At 43.0% G+C, this 14,580-nt stretch overlaps 1 protein-coding gene across 3 annotated transcripts in view; it reads left to right on the top strand.

Annotated features, from left to right (window-relative positions):
- ALDH9A1 (aldehyde dehydrogenase 9 family member A1) overlaps window positions 1–14,580 on the top strand; it is a 919,974-nt gene that overhangs the window by 519,258 nt on the left and 386,136 nt on the right. For all 3 annotated transcript variants that reach the window (XM_069641045.1, XM_069641043.1, XM_069641044.1), the window contains exon 5: window positions 6,618–6,752. In XM_069641045.1, coding sequence (XP_069497146.1) covers window positions 6,618–6,752 — 135 coding nt within the window. The remainder of the gene's footprint in view (window positions 1–6,617; window positions 6,753–14,580) is intronic.

The following is a 14,580-nucleotide window of genomic DNA, read 5'->3' as shown; positions in this document are numbered from 1 at the left end:
CTGCGGCTTGCAGTGCTATGGTTTTGCTTGCCTTTTGTGTTTTACAATTGGCATTCAAGTCTCCGCACATGAGTATTGTTGATACTTGATGCTCACGCATTGCTACCTCTATTGCCTCGTTACACATTGCATTGAGTTTTCTTGCACTTGTTGTTGCTGGGTTCCAGTAAGTATTGATTATCATAACTTTTTTGTTTTTCACTTTTTGTTTGTCTACCTCACCCCAGGTGAGTATTACTGCTAAGATTGACTGGTTGGCGGTTATTGTTGTTTCCATTGAAGCTCCACATCCATTTCGACATGCTATCATCAGTCCTGAAGTTGGACGTCCTTTAATTCCCCTTGCGGCAGGTGCCAGAATGATCTGGTAACCTTCCATCGTGGGAGTTTGTTGCAGCCATGTCTCTTGGAGACACATGATATCAAATTCCCCTAGATTGGGGTCTCCTGGTGTAGTTAGGTGGGAGTGTCCTCTCGTGTTCCATGAGCATAACTTTACAGTTTCGCCCCGCTCATTGTTCTGGTCGTTTGTTGCCGTCTTGTCTTGCCAGGATGGCTATTTGTTATGTCGGCGGGACAATGCTTTCGGTAGCCAACCCCATAGTCCTGTTTTGCTATTCGGTGGAGCTTCTTTTTTCTGTGTGGACGGACTTTTGTCTACTCTTTGTGTCACCGATCTTGTTATCACCTTCTCGTCAGATTGACTTCTTTGTACCTTTGTCGTGTGGCATTGCTAGCCTGTCCTTCTTTGCGTTAGGGCATGTTTGTTTATTTCACTTTCCTTGGTCTGTGTTCTGTTATCCCTTATGCATCGACTTTGTGCCACTTTCTTGGCCTGTGTTCCTTTGTGTTCTTTTTGGAAGTTCTCCCCCCTTAGTTGGTCAGCGCACATATTGTTGCCCGCTTCGATTTGCTTATTTTCTCTTTTATTTTCCGATTTGTTCCTCTGTATTTCTATATTTGCTTGATGTTTATTTATCGTGATTTCTTCTATGTGATATCCATGATTATAGAAGTCGTCGTGATGTTTCTCAATCATTCGGCATATTGTTCTGGAATTAAAATGTAACAATGCTGCTGCCCCCTTTCTGGTGTGCCAAGGTTCCACGATTTGTATGTCTTCTGATATTATGTGTCGTAGGTCGCGCATGTAATGTAATATGTCCAAAATTGTTCTTCTGTTTAGAATGACCTCTTCTTTATTACAACTTCTTTGTGTTATTTTGATCAACCATCTGCATTCTCTTTTATTGTTTGTTTTGATGTTTTCGGTGTCTTCGTCTATTCTTCTCCCCTGCCTTATGTTGCGAATGGTCGCACCTTGGGCTGCCGTGTATCTTTTCTCTGATTGATCTCGCCTTTTATCATAATTGCTGTTTGCTTTCGTTGTTGTTTCCCTATTGTAGGTGGCTCTTTGTTGTTCTCTTTTTGATTTTTGTCGCTGATATTGTGGTTTATACTGTGTATGTGTGTATTCCAATTTTCCTTCTTGGCTCCTGCTTTTATTGCACGTTTGATCCAGATTTTTATTTACTTCTACATCACTACTTTTGTGCTGATTATGCAATTCTGATTTGGTTTTTTCATTGCTTACAGAGTTTTGTTTTATCGTGTCCCGATTTTTTTTCTCACTATTATGTGCATGGTAGGTCAAACGATTTCGTTTCTCTTCAAGAGTTTCAAAGTCTCGCTCCTTGACTACCTTGTTGCAAACTTTTTTTGATTTTGGCGACAACTCAATTTCTGAGCGATGGCTCATCTTTGTCGGTTGCTCTGTATATCCCGGCGTTATGGGGGGATTTTCAGTGTCCTCTGTATACAAGCTGACATTCATTAATGTGTCCTCAGGCTCTGGAATTCATTCTTGGTTTATTAGCGCCACCGACTCTTTTGCTACTTGGTTGCCGCAGTTCTTGTTTCCTTTGACTGTCATCTGGTTTTGTTGATATCTCTGCAATTTCATGTCCTTGGACGATGTCATTGGTGTCTTCCGATTTTCCACTCTCACCGCTGTGTCTAGATGGTCCTTAACGTTCATGTCTATCATTAGATCTCTGTTGTTATCTATGCAAGATCTTGTGTTTCCCTTGTTAACTTCAATATTCGTGGTAATTTTGTCAAACATCTTGTATGTTGTTGCTACACCATCCTTTTGTTGTTCATTAAGCGAGGGGGTTTTGTTTAACATTAGGACCACTTTTGGTGTGTGCTTTGTGGTACTTGTTGGCTGCATATCGCTAATGCTCCTTGTTTCCATATTGTCTTTCATTTGGGTCTTAATTTCTACAGTTTTGGTTGTTTTCTGTTCTATCGTTAAATCGATGACCGTTTCAGTTTGAGTTTCAGCTTCTTTCTGCTTGTTTTCTTTACCTTGAGCTTCATGCAGCGCCCCATTCCTGTCACTGTGGTTTGGTCCATCAGGATTGATTTTTTGATCAGTATGCTCTTGACTGTTTTTATTTGCTGTTATGTATCCTTCCAGCAAGAGGACTTTCGTTAGAACCATGGCAAGAGTGACCTGTTGATCCTTTACTGTGTCATTTAATGTCTCATACAGTTTGCAAAAGGGATTTAGTGCAATTGTTATCGATGACATGATGCTTAGTAAATCTGTTTTCTTTGTCGTTGGCTCATGCGATATGTTCGGAGATTGCAATGCGGTGTTCCTGCTGTGCACATGCGGGAAGTCACTAAGTCTTCTTCTTGGTGTTTGTGGCCAGCCGCTGGGGTTCTGTGTTCTCAATGGGGAAACATTGTTCACAGGCTCTGTACACTGTGTTCTAATTTTCATTTGCTTGTCTTGGTGTTCTTGCTCCTCGATGTCCTGCTGTGTACTGGTTCCAAATGTTGGTCTGGAGTACGGGCTCGTTATAGCTTTCTTTTGTACTGGGCTATTTGTTGTTTCTTTCTCACTTCCCCCTGTTATTGTGGGCTGTGGTGTTCCAGATTTTCCTTTTGGTGTGCTCCTCGCACGTGCTTCTTTGTGGTCTACTTCTATCATCTTCTCTGTCTCTGATTCGTTATTTTCTTTTTGTGATCCTCCCTGTCCCTCTTTTGAGGTTGGTACAGGCTCTGGCATTGTCACTTCTCTGTTTAGTTTGTGAGCATCAGTTGCTTCCATGGGCACGGCAGGTTGTTCTGTTACTGTTCTCATGGGACATGTGACTATTTCTTTGTTCTTTGTCGCTTTTTTCTCGTTTGCCTTGTCGCTGATTACTACTATTTCATCCCCTGTTTCATCCTCTATGTCTAGCATTTGTTCGTCTGTCACTACTTCGTGGTCTTGCCCACTTCTTGTGTGATTCATTTTACGCTGTTTTGCTAGTGGCATGGTGTCGTTTACTGCTGCGAGTATTTCTGCGTCGGATAAATCATTGCATCTCTTGGATTTGGCTAACAGCTGATTCTCAAAGAAATCAGTTAGCAATTTCATTGAACTTGGTTTTCTTGTTGTAGTGATGCCTTTGTTTTTACATAGCCCATCTTTGCTGCTTTGCAAGCTTTTACAATTAACAGTGTTTTTTGTTCGCAATTGCCCCTTTATGTTTTTCTGATGTTTTATATTATTTCGTGTGCTTGTCTTCCATGTTGTGTTCTCCTTTGATTCTCTTGGCCTCTTCTTATAATTTTCTTCTGTTGATAGTAGGGGCTCCCTGGGCTCATCTTCCATTGCGCTGGTGTTGGTTTGTATTGCTCCCGCTGGGTTTCGCACCTCCTCTTCTATGCGGGTTGCATGCACCTGAGCAGTGATGCTCACGGTTGCAGTTGTAGGTGTAGCGTACCTCGGCTGTTGGTTAACCTGATTTTTCTTCTGGGCGTCTGATTCCTGTTCGCCTCCTCGGGACTCCTCCTCTCGATTTCCCGACTCTCTTACTTGAACCGGGGCCATCATCTCCGTTTGCGTTGTGCTGCAATCCTTCTTGGCATCTTCAACACTCGCCATTGCGCTGTCTCCACGAGCCGCAGTGCTATCTTGCCCCGCCTCCCCTCCGGGGGGCTGTAGCGAGAATAGCATACCTGTGCCCGGTGATGCGGCGCTTTGCGTGAGGTCTTCCCTATTGTGTGTTTTTTTTACAGGTTCCGGGACTTTCGGCGCATCCTCTTCTATAACGTCAGGCAAGGTTGTTGCATTTAAAATTCTTGCTGCATTTGCATTTTCGTTTTCTTTAATAAGGTTGTGACTATTGTGACTGGTGTCTGTTTGTGCATTAATCATGGAGTGACTTTGAATGGGTAGCAGCAAGTCCTTTGAATTTCTTATCACTTCAGGCACAATTGCCCCGCGTCCTTTCTTAGCGCTGCGAAGACGGCGACTATCTGCTTCCATGTGTTTTACAGTTCGGGGGACTGGAGGACTGTGGTGAAACTAAAAATCAAATCAAGGCTGAATTGTGTGGTTTCAACCGCAAATACACTGTGCTTGCTTCTTACTGCTTACTGTTGTTCTTTGAGTTGAGTTACACGTTACGCAGAATAATGACTTGCCTGTGAGTTCTGCGAGTTCCGCCGTAGGTTCCTGCCGTGGGTCCCTGGGAGGATTCACCTCAGCCCGTTGCCGTCGCCACGTTAAACAGTTGATCCGTTGATCCGTTTCACTCCCGAGCTCAGAGACAAAGCCGGCGCTGGAGCTGGAGCTGGCGCCAGAGAGGACACCGCCCTTCAGCCCTTCAGCCCTTCAGGCCCTCCGCTCTCCGCTCTCCGCTCCGTCCGCTCTATGGTCACGTTCACGTTCACGTACTAAAGCAATTTCAACAATAAAACAATGCAAATAAAATTCAAAATATTCAGCAGCTAAAACTGTTGCTCTCAATTCATTATTTCTAGAATACAATCTATTAAACGCAGATAACTTTTAGTGTAAAAAAATGCCACAGCTATTTCCCAAAAATTCATAATGGCAATTATCATAGAAGTAGAACTACCAAGCATACATTTCCCACATAATGCAGATGTTTCTATGGTTTGAATATTATGAATGAAAGGGCTGATAAGCTCTGTACGTTTCATCTTATCTCGTGCATTGTGTTAAAATGTCGAAGCTATTTAGAAACATTCTCGGTTTGTTCAGACAAGTACCCATTACTGACAAACATGGGAGCTGATTAAATCTGGCCAGCATTAAAAAAAAAACTCCTAACTCGCAGTCCTCATACGGTTGAGGTTTCCCTGTTATTCACATTTCGGGAACATCCTCTTGTATACAATAGCCTTTCAATAATTCTAGATTTGTACAAAACTACCAACTCGATGCCCTCTTGCGTAATTGAGTAATCAAAATACATGTCCATGCTCCAATCAATGGACCATTGAATTTTCTCCACAAAAGCAATACAGAACTTTCTCTAACATTCAATTTCTTATCAATGCCACCCAATTCGTGGGCCAAAAATGCAAAGATCGATTGGAGGACTGCTTATTATTTTTACCACAGTAATTTTTCTAATGCCAAGCATAGTGGCCAACGAATTTAGTCCCAATTCATATTTTAGGGAACACAACGGGACCCAATTAGGGATGCCCAAGATGCGTCTCAATATCGTACCTTCCAGTTACCTAGGCCACGTACTATACTGTGCAGCTGAGCCCATGATTAAAGGCTGTATAAGATTTTTGGTAACAAAACTTTGTTTATAGATTATAATTCTCACTAGAGCTAAATCCATGATATGTATGTATTAACTGTGTGATGCATCCCAATTTTTTTATTTCAATAAAATCAATTAGTTCTTTCTGTTTTTTTTCTTTTCACGAGAGTCAATCTATATATTTAAGTTAAACTCCATTTCATTCTTTTTTAAAACAAACAATCCTTGGCCTGTCATGAGTTTAACAAATGCCTGTTTTCTGTTGCATGCAAAATATTTTAAAACTACACTCAACCCATCTATATATTTAACTACAAAGGCTTTTCGCGTTTTCTGTAAAATTACCTCTACGTTGTCCTTGCATCAGAACCACTGGTATAGTATGGTGAAAGTTCCTTACACTTTTTTCGAATAAACTGTTTGACAATTTGCAAAACTTGGTAAAACAAAATGCTGCATCCGTTCTGAGCAATAAGGGCAAATGAGGGACAGCACTCTAGAAGAGTATGACACATTTGAACAAAATATGAATGACCACTTGCACGACAAGCGCAGAACAAACTACATGCTGGAACAAGTTAAACAAATGTTTCAACCAGTATTGTCCTGGAGTTCGACTGAAGGCAAAATCATGACAAGAAACAAGGAAGTTGAAAAACACAGATGTCTATTTGCGTATGTTTTCACTATTATGCAAAACAGTCCCCTCTGAGCCATTTCTGTTTGCATTACAAGGTGTAAAACAAACTGGCGATTCTTCCTGTCTTTAACACTTTCTTTGCACCACGCAGGGCAAATGTTATAAATACCGGCAGCCATTTGCACAGGACAGATAGCATTTACAATGGATTTCAATGGAATCTGCCTGATTTTTATTTTTTTTAGTATTTATTTTTGTTATTTTTTTAGTAGGTGCTAAAAACTGGTGAATTCCATCTGTTTATGCTAGCAAAAAAGTGACAACGTTTTGGCAGGTGGAGTGGGACTGTTTTCATATGCTCTACATTAGTTTTCTTTCTATTCCTCTCACAGGTCAGCACGTACAGCTTCCTGGCGGATCATTTGCTTACTCAAGACGAGAGCCTCTTGGGGTGTGTGTTGGAATTGGAGCCTGGAACTATCCCTTCCAGATCGCCTGCTGGAAGTCTGGCCCGGCCTTGGCTTGCGGTAAGAGGCGTATGCAGTAATGGGCAGCTAGGATGCCACACTTGTTTTTGTTTAGAAAATGTGCATAGGTCATAGAGATGCTGCATTTTATAGTTTTATAGTTTTCAGACATCTATGGATGAAGGCTTAGGAAATAATGAGCTCCAGTTGTATACCCACCAAGATTTATTTTGCTTGATCATTTTTCCCCTCTTAATTGTTAGTATTTTCAGTTTGTAGGCAATGGGTGTTTAATAAAGGGAGTGGAACTGTTGAGTTCTGGACAATATTTACAGAACTAAAGTACTGCTATATTATGTGCTGAATTAAACCTTCGCTGTTTAACCTGATCTCTGTCTAGGGAAATTGTTTTATTCGATGCAGCAAAAGGCCTCTGCTTGTGAATTAAGACTGTGAATCCTTGTAGGAATTTGCTGTGAGGATAAACTTGCATCTACCTTACTCTTATCCGAAAAACCATGTTCCTTGCTCTATTTGTCTTAGAATATGTCCCTTGTTTCACAAGGACAGCAATTTTTACATTACTGTATGTTTGCAAAATGCACTCGTGACATAGTGTCTTGGTACAAGGCTGGAGTGTTCTGAGTGCTTAACAGCTGATTATGATAAACTTATGTAGACTGTACAGATTCATGATGTATGTGTGAATTGTTTCGTAAACTGCTACAGAGGGACAACCACCACCACCACCTGGTTCAGCAGTCTCCCTTAGGTCATTCCTAACTAGCAGGTGGCAAGGTCCCGCTATAGGGTGATACATCTGTGAACAGATTGGCTGAGGGCCTAGAGCGGGTAGATTGACAATGCTCCCATCCCACCCCGCATGGCCTTCTCCTCTGAGCCAAGAAGCACCAGAGTGATCAAATGGAATATTGCTGGGATAGCTGGTTTTTTGATCCTGGACTATGACACCAGTTGAAATGCATGGATTTAAAGCATTTAACATCCCGGTAATCAAAGGCTCTAGAGGAAAGGGGTGGGGGGGGGGGGATTGTTGACATTGGTGGCTTTGGGATCAGGATGGGTGGCTAAAGTGTGTGGGGACAATATCCCTACTATACAAACCTATCAGTAATTGGCCTAATAAGGCTCCTGTCAAATTTCACATGGTGGTTGGAGGAGACTTCAATCTGCAGTTTGAACCTCTCAGGGAAGTTGAAGGGTTGTGGGACGAAGTTGATTCATCCTGGGTATTCCCGCATTGGAGGCCAGCTTCTCCTCGAGGGTACACAAACATGCATTCAAGTGCACCCGACTACTACAAGATTTAGACTTGAGGGCCTGTAATGGAATAAGTGATGGAGATAGACCGGGCTTGTGATGGAGATAAACCAGCAAGGGATATATTTTTCGGGCACAATTGTTCATGTATTGACTATATTTTGGTCCTGGTGAGTGATTGCGAAGCTGGGGATGATTTTCCGATCATTAACCGTAGGGACAGTGATCATAAGCCTCTTCAGTTGCAATTAAACATAAGAGGTACTTCTTGTAATGCTGTAGTGCCTGCAGTTCCGGTTTGTAGCTCAGGGAATGCGAATATTGATAACCGGGACAAAACAGCTCATGTACCACACAATATTGCCACTGTTCAGTGCTTTATTGGCAAGTATCTAACTAAAGGTGAGATACTGGGCATATTCAAGCACCTGATAACATTACTAAGTCCCTTATTTACTAGTTCTGCAAAGGAATTTGCCCAGAATGGGATGGATGAGTGTGTGCTTTGATAAGAGTCTAGATTGCTCAAACGTGATTTATTGGATTTTCTCGCAAGTGATGGGAAGGCTGACAAGGAGGTGCTTAAATACAAAAGGCGCCCATATAGAAATATAGTAAAGGAAAAGAGTGAGAAGTTTCATAAAATCAAATGGGATGAGCTTACACTCGCTATGATAAGTAGATATTCTAAGGCGTTTTGGTCATTAGTCTGGAGCCAAAAAGAGCACAAAGAGAATCCTTTGTCACATTCCACTGAGACAGGTCTATGGGCATCTCATGTAGTAAAATCAGTTGATCTTGGAGACAAACGGACTGGCTCAGGACATTTTTTGTGACACATGGAGAAAGGGCTGTGTATAGCCTGCCATTAATATAAACGATCCAGAGCACATGATGTATTTGATTTGTATCGCGCTCCTACACAAGTGTTTCAGAGCGAGACGAGGCAAGGGAGGGGGACAAGGGAGAACAAACAACGATCTTAATAGGCCCAGTGACGTTGAGAACGCACACGTGCAGGGTAGAAGGAAGGAGGCAAGTGCAGGGGAGGGGAGAAGTGGAAAATGCCGAGCAAAGGATAAAAAACAAGTGGTAGTGCAACAGCAAGTGCTAGGTTTAAGGAACAGGCAGAGGGTGTCCGTTAAGTGCAGAAAAAGGGACTTTAGGTTTACAGATACAGACCCAAGTGCAAGGGTTGCCAGGAGGCAGTGCGGGTGTGTGGCAGGGTGGGCATCTACCCGGGCCCGAAATCAGAGTAACCAGGCACATGGTGCCCAAGCAAACAGATCAGCAGGGGAGAGGAGGAGAGAAGGCAAAGGGGAAGAACTTGAGGTGCTTCCAGAAACAGAGCTGGTTCTCCTCAAGTTTCAGAGTGGCAGGGAGGCTGTTCCTGAGGTAGGCCCCAGTCGAAGACAGAGATATACCCCCGGCTCGTTGCTTGGAGAAGTGACTGACCCAGAGGGAGTTGGAGGAGCGAAGAGCTTGAGTGGGAAGGTATTAAGGGAGTGTTGTAGATATTTTGGACCCAGGACCCAAGCCCCAGAAAGCCATGTGGGCAATGCAACGGGTGTTGACTATAATCCTTGCAGCCACTGGGAGCCAGTGAAGAGATTTAAGGCCTGGAGAGATACGATCCCAGGGCTTGAGACCAAGGACCAGTCTCACAGTCCTGTTCTGGATGAGTTATGTTTATTGATTTTATATAGCGCTTTAAGCCAAAGCGCTTTACAATATAACAGGTACAAAAGTGAGAGAAGCATATTTACATACATGAACAGGTTGTTAGAACAAGAAGTAGAACTATTTACACGTGGGGGGGCAGAGGAGGGGGTAGGTGAAGGGAGTTGCGGTGTAGAATTTGAGGTAGGGGGAGGTGAAGGGAAGTGGGAGTGATCTGGAGTTGCAAAGGGCGGAGAGTAGATGCAGTTAGATTTAGCGAACCAGGGCTCGAGAGAAGGTAAGCTTCTGGGGGAAGGAGAAGAAAGGCAGAATACCTCCGAGTAGGTGCAGTTGGAAGTTTGACTTCTTAGACATCAGAGATGTGGGCAGAAAAGTGAATCTGCTGTCGTATGGAGCCGAAATTTGGGGGCACACAAATTGCCAGAGCTTGCGGGTAGTTCAGACTAAATTCCTAAAGATGCTGCATAGACTGCCACAAAGTGTCCCTAATGCTGGTTTGTTTGATGGTGTGGCCTAGCACCAATTGTGGCCATATCTGCTTGGAAGCCATTACAGTACTGGGCCAAACTCTCGGTGGCTCCAGAGTTTGGGAAGCTTATATCAATCTAGTCGATTATCTTGGCGGTAGCTCCCTTCATTGGGTGACCCATGTTAGGCAACCATTGGATATGGTGGGCTTGGGAGACATGTGGCGAAATGTGCAGATTATGACAGAAAGGTTAAAAAACAAAATAAACATACTGGCTTACTGTGAAATCCAAGAACAATGTATAGGTTCCTGCTTGGCTTTGAATTCTGGGCTGGCTTATGTGTGTGAAAACTAAGCAAGGCCCTGAGAGTTATCTGGATATAATTACACCAGCCACCTGCACATTCCTTATTTTTGGAATCATTCTGAATAATTGTTTAATTTCTTTTCATAATGTGAATTGATGTATATCTATTGTGTGTGCTGAAGGCAAATTTGTCAAATAAAACAATGTACAACAGCTTTACCACATTTGATCTTGAAACTCAACTGATGACATTACAATTTCAGTTTGGTTTTCGTCCTTTTCATTCAACAGACACTGCTCTTCGTTCTGTGTTGAATTCTCTTCTTTCGGTACGATATTCTAAGCACTTAACTTTTTTGTATTCTTCTAGACATATCGGCTGCTTTTGACACTGTTGATCACTCGTTACTTCTGGCTTCACTTTTGGTGTAGCAGGCCCTGTTTTATCCTGGTTCCACTCTTATCTGTCTAACGTTTTCTGTCTCTTGGGCGGGCAAGTCCTCGGACTAGTGTTCACTTGCCTCAAGGTTCGGTTTTTGGGCACTTTTCGATTCTCTTTATACATCTCATCTCGCGGTCATTTCTTCTTTTGGGCTATCTCACCACTTTTATGATGACAACACCCAACTATTTCTTTCCTTTTATTTTTCTACTGAAACTCATCACTCTTTCTGCTTGCTTAGTTGTAATACAATCTTGTATGTCTTCCCACTACCTTACCCTCCATGCTGGGAAGACTGAAGTACTGTTTTTTTCTTGCTAATACTCTTCCTCCACATCTTCCACCTTCTTTTATATCCTTTCCCCCATCTAAACTCCCAATCTCACTTACGGCTTGTAATCTTGGTTTCTACTTTGATACTAATCACATTTCATTGACCTCGTTCCTGATGCTTTCACCTCCATAACATTGGTAAGGATTGTCCATTTATTACTTTTCAATCATCTAAACTCTTAATCACATCTTTAATCTTTTCTTGGCTTTTTACTGTCGACTGCCCTGTTTGCCCTCCCTAACTCTCACCTTGCACCTCTTAAATCAGTATTCAATTCCTCCATCCGTCTTCTATGTCTCCTCTCATTTCGGGAATCTCTTCGTCTCTCGCAATGCTTGGTTGGCTAGCCTTCCATTCTCAAATAACATTTTCTGTCTTGTTTTCAAATCTCTTCATGGTCTTGCTCCCAACTATCTTACTGCACTAATATCTTTCTATATTCCTTCTTGTTCTCTCGCTCATCTTTTCAATTCTTACTCTTGGCTCCCCTTTCCCCCTGTGCTCGGTCTCGTTTTCATTCCTTTGAACTCCTTGCCCCCTCCACTGGAATGCTCTTCCACTTTCTCTCCGCTCTATTTCTGTCTATCCCCTTTTCCGTTCTTTGAAATCTCATTTACTCCAACACTCTTGAGTGATTGTTTTCTGGTTTTAATTGTTTATACATTTTTATTGTACCGCTCTTTCATCCTATGTACATCACTTTGGTTTAAGGCGCTTAATAAAATACAAATAAAATACAAACAATACTTTGTACACTTCTTCGCCTAAATTTTGATTTGAGATGCCAGGAGATGACTGTCTGACTATTCTCTTTATGAGCATCATGGGCTCATCATGAAATCCTTTGACATCCCAGGGAATACCTTGTGTTGGGAAGCACAGCAAGGCTCTATTTTTATTTATTTTTTATATTTTTATTCACTTTATTACACATTTTTAAAATAGACTACAAACTTCACATTTCTCATTATGCCATTTCGTTGGATCTCACTTATTTGGTATTTACAAATCATCCTCAAGAATTAAACTTTACAGAGTCATTTTTGATGTTTCCTACACATGACTCAAGTTTTCAGCTGCATGACATCTCTTGTCAACAGGTCATTGACTTGATCTAAATCGGTCAGGGCATAGGTCCATTTTTGTTTTTTTTGTTTGTTCCATCTGGGAGCACCAACCACCAATCTTCGCCACACATGGATGGTCTTTCTTGTATATGCGCTCCCAGATGCCTAGTTCTCAAAGCTTTCAGTGCCGAGCAATATAGTTTCATCTGCGCTATTGCATAATCTGCGCTTAAGGTCTGCTGGTAAGTTATTTTTTTCCCTCAAGCATTGTTTCTTTGGTTTGGAATAGGTTCAGCCGAAATGTCATAAATGGATCTCTTTGATTTCGAGTTGGGAGCTTGTTCAATGCTTTTGTCTCTAGCGCAACATTTAGCATCAGTCTGTGAGGTGATCTCTGATCTACAGTATTTCCCCAGTCTTGTAGCCACAGTTTTTTGGACTGAGTTTGGGTTTGCTTGCAGTGTGATATCAGTATTAAGCTCCACAAGGAGGTTTTCACTCCGATCAGCTCATTGCCATAGAATTGTTTCATTTAAATTGCCTCTTGGATTATGAAGTATGTCAAATTGTGGTGGCCGGTCTTCAGCAATAGTTTTTTTTTTTTATAAAATTTTTTATTTTGAAAATAAACACAAACCAAACTTGCAGCATTAATTACAATAGACTCGTAAACATCAATTAACACTCGTTACTGCACCCCAATTTCCCCCCCCCCGCTCAAGAGCTTATCAACATTTCAGTTCTGTATCCACTGCGTGTGGCTGGGTATCGCTTCCTTCCGAAGCTGCAGGGTCCACTACTGTGCCAAACAGTCCTGTAATTAACATCCTGCAAGCCGTCAGGTTACCTACATCTTCCTCCCCGCAATTGCTACATGCCTCCTGCCATACCACCGTTTCAGCCTCTGCCCTTTTTGCAAGTCCCGCACCATACCTCTATCCGTGGCTTGTGGCAATGCTTCCAGCTCATGGCTATCCTTCTTTTAGCAAGCACATATGCCAAGTCCCTCAGTTTCCCAAGGTGTTTAGTGTTCCGTGGTCTGGGGAACCCTCCCAGCAGGCAGGCCCAGGCCGTATCTATGTGTAGCGGGACCCCTTTGTCTGCTAGTTTCCGTGCCACTTCCCCCCCAAAAAGCTTTGATCACTGGGCAAGACCAGAACATGTGTGCCATATCCGCATCTTCCTCATCGCATTTCGGACATGCTTGTCTTCCTGCGTTCGCAAACTTAGATATTCTTTTCGGGGTCATATAGGCTCTATGCGTTATATATAGCTGTATTTGCTGCAATCTAGCATTTCTAGACACTTTCTTATGGTATCCCATGGCCCGTTCCCACATCCCATCGGTCAACTGCGCCCCCACCTCCGCTTCCCAGTCCAGCCTCAATTCCATCAAGTCCTTCCCCACCCGGGTCATCACCACCTCGTATAACCTGGAGATCTCGTGCCCTCCCTCCGATATGTCATATATTGTTCCAATTAGAGCGTCTAGTTCTGCCGCCAGCACAGTCTCCGGTCAGGTTTTACGGATGGTCTGCACTAGCCTAAGATACGTAACATATTGGCCCCCATGCAACCCTGCCTCTTCTCCCAGGTCTTCGAATTCTTTAATAGCCCCTTCTTGCCATATGTCTCCCAATGTGGCTAGCCCAACCGATTCCCAATAGGTCCTGATTATCATCCTAAGCTGGCTGTCTCCCTTAGTTAAGGCAACTAGCGGCACCTGTGGGGAACACGGGCACGGGCTCTCCATCAATTGGCATGCTGTGCCACATCTTCCACCCAAGCAACAACATACTCGGGCGTTCGTTCATTTCAAGTCTAGGAACCCAGATGATCTCTTTTAGGTAATACGGGGCGCAGTCCTGCCCAAACAGCCTAGATTCAGGAGTTTCTTCATCAGAAAGCCATTTGGTTACATATTGCAATTGGCTGGCTACATAATAGGCCTCAAAGTTCGGCAGCTTGATGCCCCCTCTATCATGGAAGTTGTGTAGCTTCCATAGCGCCACTCTATTGTGGTGCCGTGCCACAGGAAGTCCCTACACATGCTGTTTAGTTTGGCAAAGAACTTCTTGGGTATCAGGTGTGGTATATTACCGAAGAAATGCAGCAGCCTAGGCAGGACCACCATCTTGAGCATCGCCCCCCCGCCCCATCATCGCCAGCGGCAGCTTCTCCCAAAACTTCATATTCATGCGGATTTTCTTCACAGCCACCTCGGTTTTGTGCAGGTGTTCCCCCTCCACAGTATGATATAAATCTATTCCGAGGTAGTGGAAAGAATCAGCTGCCCAAGGCACGGACA

Source organism: Ambystoma mexicanum, chromosome 1q (assembly GCF_040938575.1).
Source record: "Ambystoma mexicanum isolate Mex_15411 chromosome 1q, UKY_AmexF1_1, whole genome shotgun sequence".
NCBI lineage: Eukaryota > Metazoa > Chordata > Amphibia > Caudata > Ambystomatidae > Ambystoma > Ambystoma mexicanum.
Note: the sequence above shows the minus strand (reverse complement) of the source record. Positions and strands in the feature narration are given on the sequence as shown.